Genomic DNA, 25,694 nt, shown 5'->3' with positions numbered 1-25,694 from the left:
AATTTCCGTAACATTTACCGTTTCCGAGTTATTTGACTTTCTTTAATTCTTTTTTAAAATATGTATTCAAAATTTTAAAAATTATGTATCTCGGTTATTTTTTGAATTTAACTGTATTGTTTTTACTGTTTTATGAAAAAACTCAAAGTCAAAGTCTCATAATACAGGGTGATTCCAAAGTTGAGGCTTTTCTTTCACCTACAAATAGGGCTTCAAAAAATAAGTTTTTTTTTCCTTTGACGCTTTTTCGAAATATGAACAATAACGATGATACAGGGTGTCAAAGTTTTACTGAAAAAAAAAACAAAATAAAAAATAACTTAAATTCAATTTTAACTAACTACAGGTTATTTTTTATCAACAGACATAAACAAAAATAAAAGATTTCAGCCGCCTTTGGACTAAGTTTTAATAATTTGACATTTTAAATTAAAAATGCATTTAATTTTAGGCACACATTAAGACGGTTTATATTTTTTTTACTGGAAAACGGTGCGTCGTAGCAAAAAATAATAAAAGGGGTTTTATTTTTAGAATTGAAATGTTTTAAAAAAATTATACGCCTGCCACTGGTAAACGCAAGAAAATTGTTGTTTCTTGGAAAATTTCCTTTCCACGTACCTACTGACACCTACAAAATTTTGTTTAATTACTTCAAGTGGTTTGGCCAAAATCATTAAATTTTTATTTTTTCAGTAAAACTTTGACACCCTGTATCTTCGTTGTTGTTCATATTTCGAAAAAGCGTCAAAGGAAAAACAATCTTATTTTTCTAAGACCTATTTGCAGGTGAAAGGAAAGCACCAACTTTGGTATCACCCTGTATATATTGGACAATTACGTATAGTATATACAGGGTGTTACAAATTCGATGCATTAGCATTGCTATCTCAGAAACTATAGTTGATAAAGCTTTAGTTAAATGGAGACAAATTTGTGCATTTTATTGGTAAGTAATTTGGTAAAAACTGGATGAACTGGAAAACTTTTTTTACTTCTTTAATGGTCAGTTACTGGAAAATAATTGATCAAACTTGGCACATTATGGTCAATTTTGTTTTAGTTTTAGTTTTAATAATTTTTTTCAAGCATTTTCTTTCTCTTTCTGATTATCTTAATAATGCTGTCAAAGTTGCCACTAATCTATGTATACAGGTTGTGTAGTAAAAATAAATTAAGGTGCATTGCGTTTTATATTAAAAAAAATTGGTATTCAGTAAAATGCCCAAGCTTTTTATTTTTTATCTACACTTAGATTACTCCTTCTATACTCGGAAAATTGGCAACTTTCGAATCAAATAATTTAAATAGATATTAAATATAATAAAATTATTAAAATCGAGGAATCCAATTTGAAGAAACGGCTACTCAAAAAAGAGTTAGTATTATAAAAAAACTTAAAAGTTTGAATAGTCACGGTTTTATTGTAGTCATTGCTGTACTGAAATAGAATAATCCTTCATTTCAATCCCTTCATTTTTGTATTTGTTGTATCTAAAACGAAAAAAAAGAAGATCTTAAGCAGGGGTGCAAAATAGAAAGTTATAGTCGATTTTGTTACGTAGTACTCATGATTCAGAAAGTCTTACTTCTACTTTATTCAAGAAAACCTAAATTGAAAACACTCAACAGACATGTATCCAAAGATTGTCTCTTTAAAAATCCCTTATTTAATACATAGAACAAAATTCACTTTAAAATTTAACTAAAGAGCTAACTAACTACCTAGATATGAGCTTTCATGTCTAAATTTGTTTAAGCTTTTACTTATTATAAGTAGTTAAAATCTTCTTGTCTCTGAAAATGCTTGAATATTATTTATGTACAAATTACCATGATTGACGCTTGAAGCTTGTAATAGCAAATCAAGTAACCCCCAGCCGACCCTTTTGAATGCTGATCCAAAACCGAGCTAAACGCATTTCGCACCTAATTTGCTCGACCAAATGACAATCAAACAATCGCAGAAACCAATTCTGGAAGTGTATATAAATAAGTCTAATTAGGCGTACCCCGCAGGGCCAAAATCGCATATTACAGGACGAATGAATCTATTGGTTCATTTGTATCTAACAAGCGAATAACGAGCGTGGCAGAAGTGACACCCGGCGATACGAGGGGTGTTTATCCTATTTAGTTTATTGCCAGCGCTGTTTGCACCCCTCGACAATGGATTACAATCAACAGTAGGTGTTTTGTTTGTCTAACTTTATTTCCCAAAAATTTTAATTCCTTTTTAATTACTGTAACTACAGTGATTTTGTATGTGTAACTTTCTCCAGTGTTTTATTCTATCGAATGTTTGTGTAAGAAAATTGGTGGGAAAATAATCAATTAGTAGTGAAACCTGCTGGAGAAGAAGTCACTAGACCCTTTATTCGTTCCCACAATGGTCGCAACGCAAACATCTGACGTACGCAGGGCACGCGCCCTTTTCTGTCCTGAAACAGGCGGTGTCAGGTTACCGCCGCCCTTAAAAATGGACAGAAGCAATCGCAATAATACGATGTGGCAGCGACGCAACCCCTCGATTACAATCTTTGAATCGGGGGAGAAATAGAACTTTGGCTAAATTTACAGTCGAAAGATAGGTAAAGTTTAAAAACCCAAACTGTTTAATCATCGTTTGAGTTAAATATTCTTTTGTGGTACCCAAATAGTATAAGCAATGGTATAAGTAAAGTTAGGTACTTAATACTGTCCACAGCGCTGTTGCCAAGTGGCTACTATTCCATCTAGACGTAATAGCACAGTAATAGTACTTTCGTAATGTGTAATGTGTTTAATAGTTATTTACATATCAAAGGCTGAAAGAAGAGAATTACGTTCTCATTTTACTGAAAGTTTAGTCCTTATTCTTTCGGCCCATGGCACGTACAACAAACATTACAAAGCCATTTGTCCTAGAACTTTTTCAACGTTCTGATATTTTCTCGTAATAACTATCGAAATAATCTACTTATGGACTGTTGTAATGACAACTCAATTCAGTTCAATTTTCCTTCATTGTGAAATAATTTTCAAGTATTTTAAATTTTTAGTTAAAACCACAAGAGTTAAAAGAAATATCATCTTGTAGCTATCAAAATACCTGACTTAGGTTTTGTTAAAGCAGAAAATTGATCAAAATTCAATCAATCAAAATGAACTGAATGTGTCAAAATGTTATGCTGGTTTTGTTGCTTCGGATACTGATTATTTCCTACGGATTAACCTCGTTTTGAAAGTAAGGAAATGATCACATTTTGTTAGTATTTTAAGTTGAACCGTAGAAAATAAAAATTAAAATATACTCTCACAAAACATAAATTTCACTTAATCGACTTTGTTCAAATAATGATGACGTTATGTGTCAGACGTAGAAAAAAGTTGTATCTACTGACTGACTAAACTGGTGCGATATTATACATTACTCGTGTGGTATAACATAACAAATTAATGAACTCGTGTGATCACACGATAGCAATATTTCCCACTCGTGACTATAAAATCATACTCTCTTGCTCATACCACACTAGTAATGTAGTAAATAACCATTACCTACGATTGATAATAATATATACAGGGTGGTCCAGTTTTAAATGTCAATAATTCACCATTCGATTGCCCATCAAAAAATGAGTTAACATACATTATGTCATTTTTCTGAAAAAGGCTTCCTAAGGAAAATACAGTTCTTTAAATTTCACTTTAAAAAATCGTTTTTTTGTGTCATAACTGTCAGACCGTTGGATCAAATTTGGAACAAGCACTCATGAAATTAATACTCATTATGAATGACGTTTCCCAAAATTCTCCAGAAGCGTATTTACCGGAAGATGGTTTTCATGTTTTTGTCTTATTTTCTAGGTCTTTAGATATTTTTCAAAAATTACAGTTTCTTTTAAATTTATTGTTCACGATGAAAAATTAATTATCTCTTATACAATTCTAATTTGAAACTTCGTTTACAAGATAATTCAGTTATTACGTTCAAAGATCCAAAGCTAACCCAACCCAACTTAAAAATTGTCTTGGAAACGAAAAATTGACTTGAGAAGCCTAAAAAATTTCATTGTAGCCAGTTTTCATAGTTTTCAAATAAACTGAAATTCTTTAGTTTTGAAAATTGACTTAGAAAAGATAAAAAATTATTTCAGAAGCTTAAAAATAGTTTGTAACCAGTTTTAATACAAATCGAGAGACTTTAGTATTAAAAATTGATTTTTCTAGAATTTTTGAGTACCAATTCATACATTTAAACGTTAAAAATTGACTTGAACACCAAAAAGTGACTCTGAACTAATGTAAAGTGACATCAGAAGCTTAAAATTTGCATTTGAACTAAGTTTTCATAATTTGAAGACAAATTTCAATATTTTAGTCTTGAAAATAGTCTTAGATACAAGACATTGACATTAGATTCATAAAAATTGTCTTAAAAACAAATTTTTCGTACTTTTTACTTTGCTTTTCATTTTCTTAGAATTCTGGACTATTTTTAGTGCTTCACAACTGCTTTCAGGTTGGAAAATCGAAGTTGTTGACATAGCAAACTTAGAAAACAATTTTTACATTCTCCATAGACTTAAAATATCATTCTAAGCTTTTTTACTATTAAATCGACTTCTACACACCTCAGTGCTAAAAATTCAAGTTTTTCTTAAAAATCTAGACTGTTTTTAGTGCTTTAAGATGCTTCAATACTATCTTTTGACTTATCAGGCCTAAAAGCCAGTTTGGACACTGTCCATAGTCTTGAAAATGTCATTTCAAGCTTCTTCATTATTAAATTGACTTCTACACTCATAGGTGCAATAAATTGTAGTATTAAGAAATTCAGACTGTTTTTAGTGCTTTTTAAGACTGAAAAATCGAGTTTAAGACTATTTCCAAAAGTCAAGTTTCTTCAGTAATAAAAGTAAAAAAAATTGGTACCAAATGCTACGATATTAGTCTTGAGAAATAAAATAGTCCGAAAATTTAATTTACTTCCAGTCTTGTTTCAGAAAATTGAGTTGTACACCAATTCAAGTCCTGAAAATAGACTCTCTTTAGTCCAAGTCAGTTCTAGCCTTTTAATCAACTTTTAGATTATTTTTAATAGCAAATACGAGTTTTATGTACAATACAATCTTTGTCTTGATTTCCGGACTGTTTTTAGTTTTTAAAATCCAGTTTCATATACTGACAGTCAGAGAAAACGAATTATAAGGCTATTTCTAGTAGTTAATAGCAAATTTTTAGACTATTCAGTAGAAATTTGGACTCTCACAAGTCTTGAATGTTCAGTTTTACACTATAAAATGATTTTTTAAATTGAAATTTGGTGGGCTGTATCTTAGGAAACGTTTTTCAGAAAAATGACATAATGCAAGTCAACTTATTTTTTGATTGGCTATCGAATGGTGAATTATTGACACTTAAAACTGGACCACCCTGTATAATTCACTTTTTGTTACCTAATAAGCGACTTCACTACAGCAGTGCGATATCCCACTTTACCATTACCCCACTAGTGTGACAAAATGTCTTATTATGTAACTCAAAGTTCTCAGTATTTAATTCAGTCTAATATGTGCTCATTATTAATTAACTCATTAGTCAAACAGGGGATTTTGAGTGTTATAATTTGATGAAGTAACTCATCCTGTAACTATCAGACAGACTTTAATATAGTTTGTTTGTATTAGGTATTAAATTATCTAGTTATTCGATTGACATTTCTTTATAAATAACGATACATTGTGCTAAAAAAGGATTTTAGCAATGACAGATGATATGATCCACTCTATTACTGTCAAAAAAATTGACTTGACTAGTTCAATCTGTATTTATTTTTTTACAACTTGTTTGACGTGTGGTCACTATACAGAGTGGTCAAATGAGGACTTTGAGACTTACTAACGCATTATATCACCTGGCAACTGTCATAATAACCCAGATTGAATGGTCCAATAGAAAATGTCAAATTTGTCAAATACAGATTTCAGCTCTGTTTAAGCCAAATGTGTCTTTATTAGGAAAAAACTTAGTAAATAAAATTGAGAAATAAGTAACACAACTTTTCAAAAATACATATTTGTAAACATTTTAAGTAACAAGCTGTGAAGTTAGGATTTTTGATTAAATTCGGTTGTTTGATTTTTGTTTAGTAAACCGAATAAAAATTTAATAGTTTTATTTATATATATACAGGGTGAGTCCAAAGTTGGTGCTTTCCTTTCACCTGCAAATAGGGCTTCAAAAAATAAAGTTTTTTTTCCTTTGACGCTTTTTCGAAATATGAACAATAACGAAGATACAGGGTGTCAAAGTTTTACTGAAAAAATTAAAATTAAATGATTTTGGCCAAACCACTTGAAGTAATTAAACAAAATTTTGTAGGTGTCAGTTGCTACGTGGAAAGCAAATTTTCCAAGAAACAACAATTTTCTTGCGTTTACCAGTGGCACGCGTATAATTTTTTTAAAACATTTTCGAAACAAAATTTTACCCTACTGGTTTTTTTTCAACATAAAATTTATTATTGAATTTCTTGTTCGATTCTAAAAATAAAACCCTTTTTATTATTTTTTGCTACGACGCACCGTTTCCCAGTAAAAAAAATAAAAACCGTATTAATGCGTGCCTAAAATTAAATGCTGTTTTAATTTAAAGTGTCAAATTATTAAAACTTAGTTTAAAGGCGGCTGAAATCTTTTGTTTTTGTTTATGTTTGTGATAAGGAATAACTTGTAGTTAGTTAAAATTAAATTTAAGTTATTTTTTATTTTGTTTTTTTTTTTCAGTAAAACTTTGACACCCTGTATCTTCGTTATTGTTCATATTTCGAAAAAGCGTCAAAGGAAAAAAAACCTTATTTTTTGAAGCCCTATTCGCAAGTGAAAGGAAAGCACCAACTTTGGAATCACCCTGTATATTTATACTTTTCCTAGGAAAATAACTTGTTTCTAGGGACAATTTAACAGATTTATCGTTATTTCCATTATTTGATTGGCTACAGTGTAACAAATTTGGCATTTTAACAAATATTATTGTCAGTTATTTTGTTTTTTAGACTAGTGAAACTGGCATATAAAAAGTCCAACTTAAATTAACTTAATAAAAAAGTCAAACACTGTATATTACTGGAATAAAATGAAAAAGCTACAGGATTCATCTGATGAGTTTAACGTTATTTTTTCAGAAAAAGCACTCAAAACCTCACCTCCACTTTACATGTACGTGGCAATTCGTCACAGCCATTTCAAAGCGGAAATATGGCGACACTAGCTCTAAACTTGGCGTTTTCATCGCACGATAACCGCGTTAAAGCCCTAAGGGCTGAAAAACCCTACGGAAATAACAGAAGGTGTTTTCATACGGGCGTGTATTAGATTGCACCGGCAATTAGTGCTGGCTAATGAGCCTCTCTGGACACAATTACTCTCGTCACGCCTCTTCTGTTTTTTTCCATTCATCCCCTCGCTTTGTTCTCTTTCACGATTGTTTTGTCCGAGATATTCATACATTAAGACGAATAAAGAAGTAGTTATATGTTTGTTTTTTGTTAGGTTTAGAGAGCTCTTGAATGAGTCTGAGTGCTCTGGAAAATTGTTCTATTTGGTAATTTTTCCAACAGTCACAGAGTTGCATTAACGGACCAAACAACACAAGACATTGTCCATTAAGTGACGGTAATTCGACACCAAAAATGTCCGTCCGGGGATTTGGACGGGACGGCCGTTTAGTGATACAGGCCACGTGACCGAGCCATCCTTTATTTCCTTCTCGTGACTCTCTTCCAGGACAATCAAATTTGCTTTTCGAACGCGAAAACGTCGCTCCATCGTTCTTATTCGATCAAAATTTGATATTTTCGACTTTTTGAGGCGGGCCAAATTGTATCAGGAGGCCCCTAACTGACATTTTACACTGACCCTTGACGTTTATGGATCAGATAGAGGGTTGAGGCAATTCGGTTAGATTTTGAACATTCGATATGTGAAAAGATTACGAAAGGGCGTAGTTATAATTTGATTGACAAGAAGAATACGTCAAATATGCAGACTAAAATTGAAACAAAAAACAATTCGGTCAGTTAAGTAAATGTTTTAAGTTTTGATCACTTGAATGATCTTGATACAAACTAACGTTAAATTTGTCGCTAGAATTTTGCTAGAAAATATGCATTTGTGCAAAATAATCCGTGCCTTACTTAAGGACGCATTTTTCAGTTCAGAGAATTAAGAAAAATCTACGGGGATTTCGTTGTAAGTATGTCATTTATAGTAAACTTAACATTAGTGTTAATGAAATGCAGCAAAATTATCTAATAGAGTCAAAGTGGCTATAAATACCAACGATTTTACAGAATCTCATAAAAATCATACAGGGTAGTCACTTAAATTCTAAACAAGTAGTTATGTAACGGTAAACACTGCAGAAAAGTAACATAAAAAAATTCTCAGAACTTTAGAATTTTTAATTAGACTAATCGTTGAGAGTTCGTCACAAAACGCATCTAACCCAATAACAGCATCTAAATTCGATTTGTAACGCAGAATCCCAATTATCATTACAGTATCATGTTTCTTCAAATTGACTAACTACTTTAGGGACGTTTGGACGAATTTTCCTGCCCTCTAAAGTATCACTTTACATGCAACGGGGGTCGTCTGCAAACAAATGAACAATTTGATATCAATCACATTACAGTCATAAAACAAATTAGGTAAAATTTGTAATGTTATTACAGGTGTGGTTCCAAAATCGACGAGCTAAGTGGAGAAAGGCTGAACGTCTAAAGGAGGAACAGAGAAAGAGAGATGGTGGTCATGATGTGGTTAAAAGAGACGGAGACTCTAAAGAGGAAAAGGTGCTTTTTAATCAGCATGTGGTTTCTTTAAATTTGATTATGAGATTTTGCTGTAGATTGAGGATGGACAAGCTCCGAGTTCTCCAGAAATCACGGCGGACGAGGAAATGGGGAGGGAACCGGAATGTTCCAGTCGCAGCTCTATGGACAGGGAAACTCCAGATCACAGTAGACCTTCTGCTGAAGCTGACAGGTCGAGCCCTTTATCTCCTCATAGTAGCCCTACGTCACCTGCAACAGCTGAAACTCCAAAACCGTTGCAACATCCTGGGTTATCGCATATGTTTCCGTTTGGTGATAGGTAAGCGTATTATTCAGTGAATCATAATTATTATGCATAGGACACTCTGTATAGTGAGCATTTCATGTCAAGCAAAACAGGTGACTTCAATTTTTATTCTGTTGAACTGACCGCTGCTTAGCATAAATAAATTTCTATTCAGAATTTTAAAAGTAACAAAATCTGACAGCTTTTTTGGTAGCAAAACCGACGTGAGGAAAAATTAATCCTCTTGAGCTCTGGGTCAGGAAAAGAAATGTAATTTTGGTTCAAATTTGCTTGAATTAAGTCGCTGTCGTAATGAATTTTCCTATAAAACTAAAAGTAGTAGCAAGCCAAAATAGACAAAATGATTTTTTTTTCATTAAATCAACTTGGTAAATTTGATATTTTGAAAGAAAATGTGTATGCTTTTTTTGCTTTTAATACCTGCGAGATGGAATAATATTGAAAAACTGCTAAAAAACGTATTGAAAATCCTCCTGAATCGTTTATTAACTCATTTGAAGTCGTTTTAAATCAAAATTACTCTTTTCAGAGAAAGATGAATTTTTTCATGACATGAGACGAAAATTGTTCATTTCATATGTTTGATATGCGAGAAACAAAGATGTAAAAAATGACGTCATTTTAGAAAGGTACATTTTTGGTTGCCATTTCCTTGAAAACTCTACACACTAAATGTCTCATTCAATTAACAATTATTGTTTTGTATAAACAAGACAACTATGCAAAAATACAACAATATACACATGGTGTTCTATTTAAATAAATAAAACTTTACAGCGTCACAATTTTCTGCAACCCCCTGTACAGCCCTGACTAATTTCAAAATGTGCTTGCCTTAACAATTATTATGAATAAGCATAAGCTTTCAAGGGAATTCAAATGCAAAACGCTGTTTAGTGTTTTAAAAAAGTTTTCAAATAGTAATGTTTTCTTATATGTTATACTTTAGAAATTTTTAAATAAAAAACTCAACATAAACTTCTTCATGTAAAGCAATTTTAATGAACTCCAATTTAAAGATAAAACAGCATCGTAAAACCCAACTAAATCTACTTATTTAATTTAGGCGGAGAGTAGTATAATTAACACTTGACGTCATTGATTAATTAAAAATACTGCCTGCGTTAAATACCAGCGGCAGTAATTATATTAACAATTTAATTGGCTTTAATAAGACAACAAAAGAGCAAACAAACACTTTTTAAGCTGTGCGCTCTATATTAGCCCTTTTAAATTAACAACAAAATGCATTCAACATAAATTAACATCTCTTCTCTCGGTGTGTACTCGAATTTTTAATGCCGTACAAAGTTCACGGGAAATAAAACTGAACATTAGTTTCACACCCAAAATGCCCCAATTATATCCGTAATTGTGCAATTTTACACATTCCTTGATGATAAAGGGGGCAATTGTTTGAATATCAATGCAATTGATATAGTACTGTAATCATTTTTTATAAAACTGTATTACATACACACTTAAGGAGATTTAATAAAAGGGCGCTAAAATGAAAGGATGTTATTACGTTTGGTGCAATTATCGAAACAATGGAGTTTGTGTTGGTATAAAGTGCAAAGTTCAGATGCGCAAAATGTTTCGTTATAGACAAAATCAATCTCAATCAGGAATGTTTACAATAGTGAACTGTCAAATCAATCCCAATCAAATTTCATCAAACTAATGATGATTTTATTGCTTTTTTCCGTGAAATATATTAAAAGTACCACAGTAAAGCAAAATTTAGTTACGACATTTAGTACGAATGAACTAATAAATTGAACAATGTCGTTAAAACAGTGCAAATTGACACTTGACCCGTTGGAAGCACAGCCGCAAATTGTATTTGTGGACTACAGTGACAGGACATATTAATATTTTAATTAGAACAAATTATGCAACCAGTGGCGGGTGCCCACTTTGCCCAGTAAATACAAAACTAATTTATTTCAAAAATAGTCAATTAAGCTTTAAGTCATTTTTCAATCTACGCACTAGAATTTGTTATGTTGTTTTTTATAGAAAATGTTTCAAAGAAAAATTTACAACCAAACAACAGTGGCGCCACTGGTAAAACGGTTATAAATAGAACGAAAAATGTGTTAGAGAATGGCAGTGCCGGGACTGCAAATTTTATTTGAATCAATTGAAATTACACTCTTTTAAATACATCAACTCCAATTAATCCACTTAGCTAATGTTATTTCATTGTACAAATAACAAAAGTAAATAAAATTTGATTACGATATGTAGAACGATGCAGTACAATTTCAATTGACCTATGCGGTCGTACAAAAATAGGGATTCGGTCATTTGATCAGTCGAAATTGAAAAGTTCGAGAACGATTTTAAATATTTTTGCATAGACGCATGATGGTTTAGTAAAAAACGTTGTTATGGAATAATTTCAATTATTTCTATAAGGATTTTCGAAATTGGTGATTCGGATTAGATAGATTATATAATCAGCAAAACCGATCACTGATGATCATGACCTGTCTTATGCTGATTTATTCCGTCAGTTCAGTAGAGATTCGGTAGGTTTTATTTTTTTTAATTGTAACTTTTTTATTTGAACTCTTATATTTATCACTAAAAATACTAACTTACTTTATTTTTATTCGATTTTTAGTTTTATCTCATGAGAACCAAAATCAAGCTCTTTTCAGTTTTTGAGCAACTTACAAAAGCGAACCAATATACAATTTGAGTTTCTTTTGGTTTTTATTAAATATTTAACCATGAACCATGAACTTTTTTAAAAAACAAAAAAAAGGTTTTGAATTTATTGCTCTTCTAAGACTGCAATTCTTTCCCCATTTAACCGACTTTGTAACTCTAATCTTTCCGAGATCTCTTTTTAATAAACATCGAAAAAACTCACCCAGTAGATATGAAAAAAACATTGAAAGTGTCGAAACTCTCAAATTATAATGCCAAAGTTGTCAAATTTAGAGAAAAACTGCAAAAATTAAGTACGTTAAAATTAGGTGAAATAAGTACAAAAAAAAACATTTTAAAATTTTTCATTTTTCAAACAAATTGAAAGAAGCTTTTTTAGCATTTTTTATCCTCTTTCTAATGGCGTTTTAGTGAAAACTATAAGAGTTCAAATAAAAAAGTTACAATCATTCAAAAACTGAAAAAATGTAATTTTTGCATATACAATCACAACAAGCAGGACAAAAATCAATTTGACAAAACCGCATACATATTACAATTCGCAGACGACACTGCACTTATAGTACACGAGAACACTACGTCAAAAGCAGTGTCAAAACTACAATCACTTACTGACGATACTATGACATGGTTCTACAGATGGAGACTGACTCCCAACGCAACTAAAAACCAACTTTTACTACCAAACCATAGGATCAAAGACGACTCCCCAAACATAACCGCAGACGGCCACATAACTGAACCCAAACATGACGTAAAATACTTAGGCGTCATACTGGACCAAAAACTAAAATTTACGAAACACTTTAGATCACTGACATACAAAAACAAAGGTATCAGCACGAAAACAGCCACACAAATATACAAATCCATCTGTAGACCAGTTCTAGACTACGGACACTTACTTAGAGCAAACGCTACTGACAAAACTAAAAGATACACTCAGACTACGGAACAGATTGCTCTAAGACTAATAACCAAAATAAGACACCCAGAAAACCCACTACACAACCCATTCAACCAACTTCTCTACGAACGTACAAACATGACCAAAATAACAGACTTATACAACTATAGAACAAATGGAAAAATAATCCAAACAACTGGACAATAATAAACCCACTGTGCATAACAAGAAAAACCAGACAATCCCGTTACCTCTTTCCCACTGCCGCCCTACTAGAGCACTTTAACTAAGACATAAGTTAACATGTATACTAAAACTATAAAAAAACCCCACTGTAAACATAGGCAGAAAGACCAAGTGGTCGATAGCCTTTTTTCTATTGAAAATAAAGATTATTTATATACATACCTATGTACTTTTTGAAAAAGTACAATTTTGGCAGTGCAATCTTTAGTGAAATCTATAACAGTTTAAATAAAAAAAGTTACAATAATTCAAAAATTCAAAAAATGTCATTTTTGCAAAAAGTACAATTTTGGTAATTTTTAATTTTGCTCCAGGAGAGTTCCAATGCACAGCAAAGGGCATATTTATACCAAAGTACCTTAAATTAAGTGAAATAAGTACAAAAAAACCTTTAAAATTTTTCATTTTTCAAAAAAATTGAAAGAATTCTGAAGCTGTAACTGTCAAGTTGCGTTGACTAACCACAATATTAATTTAATAAAATATAGGTATATTATTTAACTTATCAAAAATTTGTCAAATTTAAAGAAGTAATTTATGTTTAACTAAATAAATGGTAACATTGTCAAAACTCTTTTAGAAAGGTGTAGAAAATCTGTCATTCTATCAAAATGGTCCCTTTGAAACAAATAAAATAAAAAAAGTTGTGTTAAAGTGTCAAAATTTAATGCCAAAGTTTCAAATCAAGTCAAATTTGAAGAAAATTAAAATTGTGAATAAACTAAGCCAAAACGACCGTTCTAAAACCAAAAAATCTGTAATTCTGTCTGTCAAAAGTGAGTCATTCTGAGCTTAGGTAAAATAAGTACAAAAACTGTAAAAAATTGTAGGAAAACAGTAAATGGAAATTGTGCTGTTGACTAACTCAAATCGGCTATTTTAACACTGAAACTGTCAAAATTCAAGAAGTAAAAATTTATGTTTAAGTAAAATTCCAAATCTGCCATTGCCAAATCTGTAAAATAAAAATTGAATTGTCTAAGCTAAATTGGCCATTTTAACATTTAATCTGTCATTCTCAGGCTAAAACTCTCAAAAATAGTCGAGATTGATTAATTTGCTTGGATTAGTGATTTTATTGATGATCGGATTGCAAATTCCGAAAACCTCTAAATAGAAATATACAGAATGTTGATTTTTTTCGAGCCTCACTATCGGGATCTGGATTATTTCTGGACTGAAGACGCAAAAACAAAAATTTGCAAAACGTCCGCTGCACTGTAAAGTTTGAATTTAAGTTCTGATTGAGCTGAAAATAACAAAATTAACATATTTAAAAGAGTTTTAAATTTTTTAATTCTACATATATTATTTTTGTTAAACTAGTTTTATTCGGAATAAGAATATTTATTTAATAACTACGTCATAAAGCGTTTTCGAACCTAAATAACCCGAGGACAATTACTAGTTAACGAAATTAGTCAATCAAATGGACATGTTCTCATATAAAAGTAGCAAAATGTTTTTTTATAAATCTGCTGTAAAATTAAAGAATATCAGTTTTCGAGATTTCAACTTTGCATGTTAGTACAATAGATCTAAGATTTCAAATTTTAAATTGGCAATTAATTGTATTACCGTGTAATAACAATAAAACTGTTCGTTCTGATCCCGGCAATCATCTAATTAAACTCCGAGATTCCAAATCTGTAGCCAATAAAGCTGAAACAACAAAATAATTAAATTCCCGACAACCGGACAATTTAGAGAGGCAGCAACGTCGCCATACATAATTGAAGATCCGTCATACGTACCGACAGACCAATTAAAACACTCTGTATATGACATCATGCGTCGAATTGGAATGATGGATTGGCTTAATTTTTGTTAAATGCGTGATGCTGTTAATTAACAAGTGTTTAAATTAATTATTTAATAAGGACTTCACATGCTCCAGTTAGATGTAATGTCATTTTGGGAGCTTAATTGTCCTTAATGGAAACAGTTGTTGGCTAAATAATGTCTAACTTAGGGCACTCTTGATAATTACTTAGTTGTAGGGGTTTGATGTATAATTTTATAAAGTTTTAAAAGTGGTTAAAAGAAATTCGATTAAAGGAAAATTGAAATTATAACAGCTATGCGGAACTAAATTAGTTCAACAACGATTTAGGTGAAGTTGTGCGTAAAGGTAAGCTTTAAATGCATAATATTTAAAACCAATCAAAACGGCCAAATTGAAATTTGCCCGGCGATTATTTTCAATCAACAAATGCGAACGCCAGCGTATGAATAAGTAAAAAAAAGTATAAAAAACCGGAAATTAAAGGGAAATTTTTTCCAATTTGCTCGATAATTGGCAACTTTGAAATTTCGCAAAATTTGCATGGCTCTATGTTGTAATAATGAAATAGCAAACAGATTTAATTTTTTAGTATACATGCGGTGTTACGTTCCAATTTAAAAAACCCTGGAAAAGTAATAACCGGAATGAAACATGAAAGCCCCAGAGTAACTATTTTACGGCAAATTTAAAAAGTCCAAAATGCCCGCAGGCGGGTTAAATGATTTTTGAACGAGATGCGCCAGATATCGCTAATACGAGTCACATATTGCCCGGAACTCAAATTCAAAAATATAATTTCACGACAAATATTAGCATTTCATATTTCACTCCATTACGGGATAGGGGGAGATCGAATCAGGCCGATTTTCCGACTAAAAATATTTGAACCGGGTCGTTTTATTGACTTTAATCTCGGCACACCCAAAATTAAATTCTCCTCCAAGAAATTGCTTAAATCAATATCAAATCGCAAATCTCGTTAAGTGTGCCGTCCATTTATTCGTTGGTCCGATTTTCTTGTTAGATCAATTTGACGACACTTGCTAGATTGAAAGATTAGACCACTTGAAAGTCGAATAATAAAATTATACAATAATTTAATCAGAGTTTTATTTGGGGGGGAAATAAGTCGTTACTACTGGACAAAAATATCTTAAAACATTGCGGTCAGTCATTTTAAGATGTTGTTTATTACAACACTCGGTGTAGTATGTCATTTTTGGATTACGCGTTTTTGAACAGAAATCACGTTTGCTTATACAGAGTGTTCAAAAATTAATAGTACCTTTTATTTTCCTAAATTTGACAATAGCAGTTTTTCTCTAATTATGCAGGTGGTATATTTTTTTTTATTGAACGTTGTCAGTTTTTGTGATTTGCCAGCCAAAAAATCTTTAGAAATAGTAGCTTTTTTTAAGTAAACCGCTGGGTAATTGAAATGTACCGCTCGTATTTTTCGGTTAAAATATTATGAAAACGAAAGAAAACAAAAATGTCTCTAATCTAGGGGTATCAATTAGATTCGTTTATCTAGTAGAACATACACCGCCGGTGTGCAAAACATATCTTACGCAAGTGTATGATGATTTATAAAAAGGTTACATTAAAACTAATAATTTTGCGGCTTTTCTCCCTGACTGTACCAAAATTTGTAGTGTTTTTTAGGTTCTTGAATAGGAAATTTAACTAGGATTCCAAAAATGTGCTTAAAACAGTAATTTTCTTACTCCAAGTAGGTTTAACAGGTAATTTAGTCCCTGACTGTCTTTTCAAACTGTGTTTCTGATAGTGCAAACTTCCACAGCAGCTTTTCTCCCTGACTGTACCAAAATTTGTAGTGTTTTTCAGGTTATTGAATAGTAAATTTAACTAGGATTCCAAAAATGTGCTTAAAACAATAATTTTCTTACTCCAAGTAAGTTTAACTGAAAATTTTGTCCCTGACTGTCTTTTCAAACTATGTTTCTGATAGTTGAAACTTCCACAGCGACTTTTCTCCCTGACTGTACCAAAATTTGTAGCGTTTTTCAGGTTATTGAATAGGAAATTTAACTAGGATTCCAAAAATGTGCTTGAAACAGTAATTTTCTTACTCCAAGTGGGTTTTACAGGCAATTTTGTCCCTGACTGTCTTTTCAAACTGTGTTTCTGATAGTTCAAACTTCCACAGCGGCTGTTCTCCCTGACTGTACCAAAATTTGTAGTGTTTTTCAGGTTATTGAATAGGAAATTTAACTAGGATTCCAAAAATGTGCTTAAAACAGTAATTTTCTTACTCCAAGTGGGTTTTACAGGCAATTTTGTTCCCTTTCAAACTGTGTTTCTGATAGTTCAAACTTTCACCGCTTTTCTCCCTGACTGTACCAAAATTTGTAGTGTTTTTCAGGTTATTGAATAGGAAATTTAACTAGGATTCCAAAAATGTGCATAACACAGTAATTTTCCTACTCCAACTGGGTTTTAAAGGCAATTTTGTTCCCTTTCAAACTGTGTTTCTGATAGTTCAAACTTTCACCGCTTTTCTCTCTGGCTGTACCAAAGGTTGTAGTGTTTTTCAGGTTATTGAATAGGAAATTTAACTAGGATTCCAAAAATGTGCTTAAAAAAGTAATTTTCTTACTCCAAGTCGGTTTTACAGGCAATTTTGTCCCTGACTGTCTTTTCAAACTGGGTTTCTGATAGTTCAAACTTCCACAGCGGCTTTTCTCCCTGACTGTACCAAAATTTGTAGTGTTTTTCAGTTTATTCAATAGGAAATTTAACTAGGATTCCAAAAATGTGCTTAAAACAGTAATTTTCTTACTCCAAGTAAGTTTAACTGAAAATTTTGTCCTTGACCATCTTTTCAAACTATGTTTCTGATAGTTGAAACTTCCACAGCGACTTTTCTCCCTGACTGTACCAAAATTTGTAGCGTTTTTCAGGTTATTGAATATGAAATTTTACTAGGATTCCAAAAATGTGCTTAAAACAGTAATTTTCTTACTCCAAGTGGGTTTTACAGGCAATTTGGTCCCTGACTGTCTTTTCAAAATGTGTTTCTGATAGTTCAAATTTCCACACCGCTTTTCTCCCTGATTGTGCCAAATATTGTGTTTTTAAACACATGAATACGATTATTGACATGTTACAAAAAACCGTGTTTGGACGTTTTGAACTATCGTCTTTTTGACAAAATTTAAAAAAAATATTTTTTTAGTACTCTTGCCTACAAATTTGCTTGTTTTAAGCATGGTTTCAGTTTTTGACATTTTACTCAAAGTGCCCTAAAGGTCATTATTAGGGCTTAAATTCTGGAATATTGCTTTGTAACTATTTAATAACTGTAAAAAATAATACCCCTTTTAGTAAAAATTTGAAAAAACCTTGTTACGAAACAGGTTTCAAAAATTGTCTCTCGTGCAGCAAAAATTGTTCCTTTTCGTAACTGGTTTACATAATAATTAGTGAAATTTAAATCAGTGCGGTAAATAAACTTTACCACACTTTTGTAGACAATAAAAGCGTTGACCTAGCAGCAGACAAGTTAAAATGCACTGAGTAATTCATCTTTGATCATCATAATAAACACAACGGACTGGCTGGAAGATAAGTTTCAGTTAAAACACACGCCCGATGTAATAACGAATCGCAAATCTAATTTCTCAGTTAGAGAGAGAAAATTAAGCGAATACTGGCAGCCGAGAGAATGAATAACCGACGTATGCATATTTTGTTTTATGCCTTATCCAATTTTTGGTGTATTAAAATACGAAAATGCCAAATAAAATGAAATATTCATGGAGTTGCGAAATATTCGGCGAATATTCTCCTGGCCGACTACAAAGTTAACTTGTATCCGGGAAACTTTATTGAGGAAAATTTGATTTAATTTTTATAACAGCAGCGCCAAAGAGGAATGAGTGCCGTAATTTCTTTTGATGCTGCAATATAATTTCTGTGTACCAAGTACTTTGGGATTATTAAATTTTCGTAGCGCAGCGAGAAAAACTTTTTACGATATCAGCGCACCTGAATAAGGAAATAGCATCAAACGTTCGGTCGAAGAGAAAGAAAATTTCAAATTTTACTTTCAAGTTAATACTAGTTATTTTCAATTTTATTTTTAAAATATAATATATTCCCTAAAAATATATACAGAATGTGCAAAAAGTATGGAAATACTATGCCAAATATGCTAGATAATTATCTCAAGTGATTAGCAAGTACTTTAACAAAATTAAGCATTCAAAACTCCAAATTTAACTAAATTCTTATTTTCAACTAAATAGATGTACCTGGTTTTGCCATAACAAGACTAGAGGTTTATGATATAAAAAAATATATTTATTAATATTAATATTTGCAAACCTTTCAGTAGTATTTGGAGGTATCTGACAAAGGACTTTAAATTATATGAAATAACCACTTTGAACCTTTTGAAAATTGGAAAAGTGGCATTTTTTGTCAAAATTTTCGTTCTTTTTTTTCAATGCACAGCAAAGGGCACATTTATACCAAAGCACATCAAAAGGTATATCATTTATACCGAAGGACCTTAAATTAGGGTGAAACAACCACTTTAAACTTTTCGAAGATTGGAAAAATGGAAAGAACCTTAAATGTGTGCAAGTGAGGTGCACAGTGAAATAAGTGCAAAAAAGCACTTTAATGGCACTTTAATTAATGTTCCTTGGTGTGGACTTAGTGGAACTTGTGCACTCTGACACCAGTTAGTATTGACAAACCATTTTCTCCGCAATAATAATTAAGGGAGAAGATTAAAGATAGAAAAGGGAGAATTAATAATCAGACTAAAACAGACAACACAAGCGCTTCGTGCCTTGTGACGTCACACGGCACTTAGACAAAAATTCGAGTCCAGTAAACATGACATCGAAGAACTCTGACTTTGATTTTTAGGTCCAAATTGTAGCTTTTAAAAAGTTTTGACATCTTGATAAAGGTTTGTCTTGCTTTTTCTCCTTGTATTTAATCTCTTGAAAGTGCATTGCTCATTAATTATCTTTCTCAAATAAGTGAATTTGGGCACTCTTTCTACTAGACTCCCCCTGATGTACTTTCTTGCACTCGTCATCTTCGATTAAATTTGCATAAAAAACAATCGTTTCCACTTCTCCACTATCTCTTCTCTCTCATTGTGATTCAATTAAACATCTCCCAAATCTATCCCAAATGACCCAAAACGGCATTGTCTCGGAGGGCGCAAAAGGTCGACGGGCTCGCAACCGGAAGTGCTCGATGAAGGATCTTTACTTCCGGGCGTTCCGAAATGCGTACACGCGTTTCCTGTTGCCATCGGCTCGTAATCGTAATCGCCTCTGCTTTGTTCGGGGGCCATATACACGTGCTCCTCGCATATGCTAGATTGATTCGCCCCATGCAGAGTCAAGAGGGTCCATGTTTTGTCCGGGGGTGTGTAATTGTGTGTTTTTTTTTCATGGTTTAGTTTAGTTTAGATGAGGGTTATTTAGAAATTTTACAAAAGGATTGTGGTCATTGGGGGTTGAATGGGGTGAGGTACTTAAAACGGCGCCTCAGGCTAAAAACCACACTATAGAGTTTTGTCAGCACTAGTGTTTTAACACACACTTTTATATGTACTTTTTAAGCAAAAATTCCTTTTCTGTAACACAATAGAGATAAATTAAATATTCTGTAAACACGTAAAACAGCATGACGACCGAACAAATAAATGACGTTTTTCTATTATTTGGGTGATACAAAGGATTCATTTGACTTGAAGTTTTTTTGCTCAGGAACACCAAAATGTCTTCTAATCATTTAAAAAACTCACTAGAAGCTTTCAAACAGTTTTTTGCAGGTCAAAAACACTAAACTGTCACCGGTGTATTTCAAACACTGTCTTCTGAGTCTTGAAAGTATTACAAGAGGTTCTCAAACGGATTTTCAGGTCGGAAACACCAAAATGGCATTAATAGATTCTGATCCTTTATTATTATAATTATTTCTCTTATATTAGAAGTTGACCATAACTTTGTTAGTATAAATGGAACATTCATGTAGTTTAACACATTTGATACCTTTTCTGTTCATTTCACCTGCGAATAGGGCTTAAAAAAATAAGGTTTTTTTCCTTTGACGCTTTTTCGAAATATAAACAATAACGAAGATACAGGGTGTCAAAGTTTTACTGAAAAAATAAAAATTTAATTCATTTGGCCAAACCACTTGAAGTAATTAAACAAAGTTTTGTAGGTGTCAGTAGCTACGTGGAAAGGAAATTTTCCAAGAAACAACAATTTTCTTGCGTTTGCCAGTGGCGTGCGTATAATTTTTTTAAAACATTTTCGAAAAAAAATATTACCCTACTGGTTTATTTCAACATAAAATTTATTATTGAATTCCTTGTTCAATTCTAAAAATAAAACCCCTTTTATTATTTTTTGCTACAACGCACCGTTTTCCAGTAAAAAAAAATAAAAACCGTCTTAATGCGTGACTAAAATTAAATGCTGTTTTAATTTAAAATGTCAAATTATTAAAACTTAGTTCAAAGGCGGCTGAAATCTTTTGTTTTTGTTTATGTCTGTTGATAAGGAATAACCTGTAGTTAGTTAAAATTAAATTTAAGTTATTTTTAATTTTTTTTTTTTTCAGTAAAACTTTGACACCCTGTATCTTCGTTATTGTTAATATTTCGAAAAAGCGTGAAAGGAAAAAAAAACTTATTTTTTGAAGCCCTATTTGTAAGTGAAAGGAAAGCCCCAACTTTGGAATCACCCTGTATTTTAGTTAAGCCTAATTTTTCTTTGTTTTGTGTCTTTTGTCGTTGGACACTCTGTATAAACCTCGTCACATAACTCAAAAGCTGTCTTAAACAATTTTTTATTTTTTTTTTGATTTCTTCTTATCAGCACGTACTTTTGTTGTTTGATTTTCAGTTTACTTTTATACAAGATTTCGTTTTGATCCATATTTTTTGCAACTCCCTTGGTAAAAAAAGAAAGTCCGAGCTTTATAAACCATATCGAGTATCGTCCCTATTAGGTTACTGCATAAGAGACGATTATGGAAATTCCACAAATAACGTGCTAAATAATTCCCTTTGACTGCTCTATAGTGGCAATGAACAGTTTGGATGCATTAGATGATCACAGATTACAGTCTAACTCAATAAAGCACTGCCTGAATTAGCTGAGATCAGTGTGTGTTTGACTTGGTGCAGTTTTTGCATTATTCACGCATTTTAGTCGACTATTTTTGCACTGAAACTTAATTAAATTAATCCGATTAGACGAGTTATTACAGTGGACGAGGCTAAGCTGTCGGATTACGCAACGTTTCTGCCGCTTATGTTCTAGACCGCCACGGCCGAAAGCACAAGTGACGTAACACCACTATCATCCCCAATAATATTATCACAACTGTAATCCCCCTTAATTACACGACTAACAACCTTAAACCACCCTTAAACATTAATAGAAGCAGGAGCGGCCTAATATAGGAGTAGGAAGGATAATCGTATTATGACCTTCTAGAGCCCGCCCCAGTGTGTTAAATTTAGTTAAGAATTTGATTATAGTTTTGTTACAAAAGTCGTTTTGCTAAATTCAACACTATTACTTCCATCCGAGATCCATATTTACACAAGAATAGGAACCTTGTACAACAGGACATTCTCAAAAACAGCCATTTTGTATTAATGTAATCAGAAAATGCATCTACATCAGCAGGAACTTATATTAAAACAAAAATATGTTTTAAAGGCTTTGCATATGGGACAAAACCTATTGCTATTCTAAAAAGACAAATTGTTTGTTACAAAAGTTATTGAGATATTGACCGAAAAATCCAAAACAAATTTCAAAAGAAAACTTTAAAATTGACAATAAAATGGCGGAAAATATGAGCTAAATAAATGAATTTGATGGCGTAGAATATGGAAAGATATTCTGCGGACAAAAATTCTACAATCCAAAACTGATAAGATCATCTGATAAACCAAAAAGCTGAAAAAGTTTCAAAAAGATACTAAATTACAGCAGGGCAGAATATTCTGATTAAAATATTATGGCAGCATATAATTCTCTTTGATATCCTGTTAGTCTATAATTTTCATAGTTTTTGACCTCATCAGAATGTATTAAAACTAAAACACTAACTCGACATATCGATCAAATTCTTCATATTTTAATCACTTACAAAGTAGGTTTGTCCTATTATTTAATCAGTTTTCAATTAAAAAATAGATTCGCTCAAATTTTAGGTTAAAGGACCAAAAAAAAATATTAGCAGAAAAATGATAATTACAATAATCAATTTTGTCATTAATTAAAATTAAACATTTAATGTGTTCTGAGAAAACATGCGTATAACTTTAAAAAAATGTGTATCATACTCTACTAAATTATGTTTGTCAAACTTTACAGCCTCAAAATCCGGTTTTAATATACAGTCTAATCATCTTCACCTACGCTTATGTGCTCTATTCCCTTTCAGTCTTGTTTGGTTCTCCCTCTCTAGCCGTAAAGTTGGCATTCGAAATTCCTCAGCTAACGCAAAGCAAACAGCTTTCCAATTTACAGTTTGATTATTTATCACATTCATTTACATATCGCATTTGCTGCCGCGCCGGTGAAATTGCCTGCATAGGTATACATACACTGATTTGTGTGCAATTCTGCCATTACGATTATCTGGCACGAGTCACAGACGCACTAATTTATTGCATTATTCCAAACAACGTTCTTGATATTTTTTTCTCCAGAAAGTTGTTTCCAATTAATTTTCAAATAATTGTTGTGTATTGATTACAAGAAAAAGTGAAACAAAGCTGAAAATGGGCATCAAGTCTTCTTCTAAGTCAATTCGACAATAACCAACCATCAATCTAGAAATTACTTAATAAATAAAATTATAAAATTATGGTTGGATGTTGAATTATAAATCCAGAAATACTTCATATATTCTTAGCCTATTTTCAAGATTAGACCTACCATTCTACACAGCATGACAAATTAAATAGTTGGTTTGGAAATAAAAATCTAGTTCTAAATTAACCACGCTTTAAGTAGGTACTTCGACACACAATGACTTATTCTTCTTTCAAAAAAGTGTAGTTAGAATAAAATTATTTTAAAATTTGAAAATAGAATAATGATTTGAAAAAGTAAATTCAGTCATATTTCTAGTTTGGAATGTCTGAAACAAAAATACGGTTAGGCTGACCATCTTCTTTTTTGCAACGATATTAAATTTTAAATATCAGCGTTGTCAAATAATGGAAAAACACTACATATGATGCATTTGTAAATCCTTATTTTCTCGGTTATTATTAATTGGTACGACACTGGTTTGTAGTCACAAAACATAAGGGGGAGCCGGGATATAATTTCGAAATATGGAAATGGGATGTGTATCAACCGTCGATTATGATACGTGCCACGGCAATTAATGCAAACTATATTAAATTGAATTAAGCCACACGGGATAGGCTTTGCTTTGGACTTGGACTCGACGAAACGCTGGGAAATCCCTTGATTTGATTAGGCCGGATGGCAAATTTCACTTCGACCGCCCTTCCCCTTAAACTCGTTTCGAAATTCGTAATTATAACTCCCAGCCGCCTGTTCGGTTTATTAGTAAGGTGGATATAAAGGCTTTCGAACCACTCCTTGAAATTTTAATTCGTTTATCTACAACAGTGCGGTAAGTGTACTTTACCGTACTGGCGCGGTAAACAGTACATTACCTCAAGTCGTAAGGTAATAATTGTTTTGATTTGCCAAGTTATTATTGGATGTTGTTGACTTGTTGCTGGTATTGGTGTCATTAATGACAGTTGTCACGTGGTCTATAGAATACTGATTATTGAGATTGTCACGTGACAATAATCAAAATAACGGTCACGTAGCTCGGAAACACGTATTGTCTTTTAAATTTAAACTGTGATTTTTCAGCTTCTGAGCACAATTTGACAGTTTTAGTTAGTGACAATTGTCAGGTAATCTTAAAACACTATTTTTCCAGGCGACCATGTGACATCTTTAGTTGTCACGTTCGTGTAGTAGCTGACTTAAAGCTGAAGAACAGGTCTTGCATTGAAAACTGTGAGTTTTAGAGATTCTAGGCAAGTTTGGCGTTGATGACTTATTATCTCTGAAACACGATTCACTGAAATTGTCACGTGACAACTGTCAAAATAACTGAAGTAACTGTCAGGAAGCTCAAAAACGCATATTATCTTATCAACACTGTCAGGCAAACACTTTCACAAAAACTTTTTCAACAAAAACTTTCCCGAGCAAAATTTGACACTTTTGACGTTAGTTACAGTTGTCACATTGCTTCTAGAAGCTTGTTATTAAAATTGTCACGTGACGAGTCAAAATAACGTCCACGAATCTCGAAAACACGTATTGTCTGTAGTCCTGCAAGAAAATTGTTCTGTTTTGTTCTGAAACTGTTATTGTTACGGTATCTGTCACGTTATCTTTAGAACGCTGGTTTTGAGATTGTCACGTGACAATAGTCAAAATAACGGTCACAGAACTTGGAAACACGTTTTGTCTTTAGTACTGCAAGGAAATTGTTCTGTGTTGTTTTGAAACTGTTATTGTTACGGTATCTGAGCACAGTTTGACATTTTTGACGTTAGTGACAGTTGTCACGTTATCTTTAGAACACTGGTTTTGAGATTGTCACGTGACAATAGTCAAAATAACGGTCAAGGAACTTGGAAACACGTTTTGTTTCTAATGCTGCACGAAAATAGTTCTTTGTTGTTTTTAAACTATTACTGTTACGGCATTTAAGCACAGTTTAACAGTTTTAACGTTATCTTTAGAACACTGGTTTTGAGATTGTCACGTGACAACATTCAAAATAACGGTCACGGAACTTGGAAACACGTTTTGTCTTTAGTACTGCAAAGGAAATTGTTCTGTGTTGTTCTGAAACTGTTATTGTTACGGTATCTGAG

General features: G+C 32.1%; 1 protein-coding gene across 2 annotated transcripts in view; it reads left to right on the top strand.

Moving 5' to 3' along the window:
- The window catches only part of Drgx (Dorsal root ganglia homeobox), a 58,526-nt gene that overhangs the window by 20,828 nt on the left and 12,004 nt on the right, over window positions 1-25,694 (top strand). For both annotated transcript variants that reach the window (XM_081981370.1, XM_081981378.1), the window contains exons 5-6: window positions 8,720-8,839; window positions 8,896-9,140. In XM_081981370.1, the coding sequence (XP_081837496.1) occupies window positions 8,720-8,839; window positions 8,896-9,140 (365 nt within the window). The remainder of the gene's footprint in view (window positions 1-8,719; window positions 8,840-8,895; window positions 9,141-25,694) is intronic.

This window comes from Ips typographus, linkage group LG1, assembly GCF_016097725.1.
Source record: "Ips typographus isolate SLU linkage group LG1, UJ_Ityp_2.0, whole genome shotgun sequence".
Classification (NCBI taxonomy): domain Eukaryota; kingdom Metazoa; phylum Arthropoda; class Insecta; order Coleoptera; family Curculionidae; genus Ips; species Ips typographus.
Note: the sequence above shows the minus strand (reverse complement) of the source record. Positions and strands in the feature narration are given on the sequence as shown.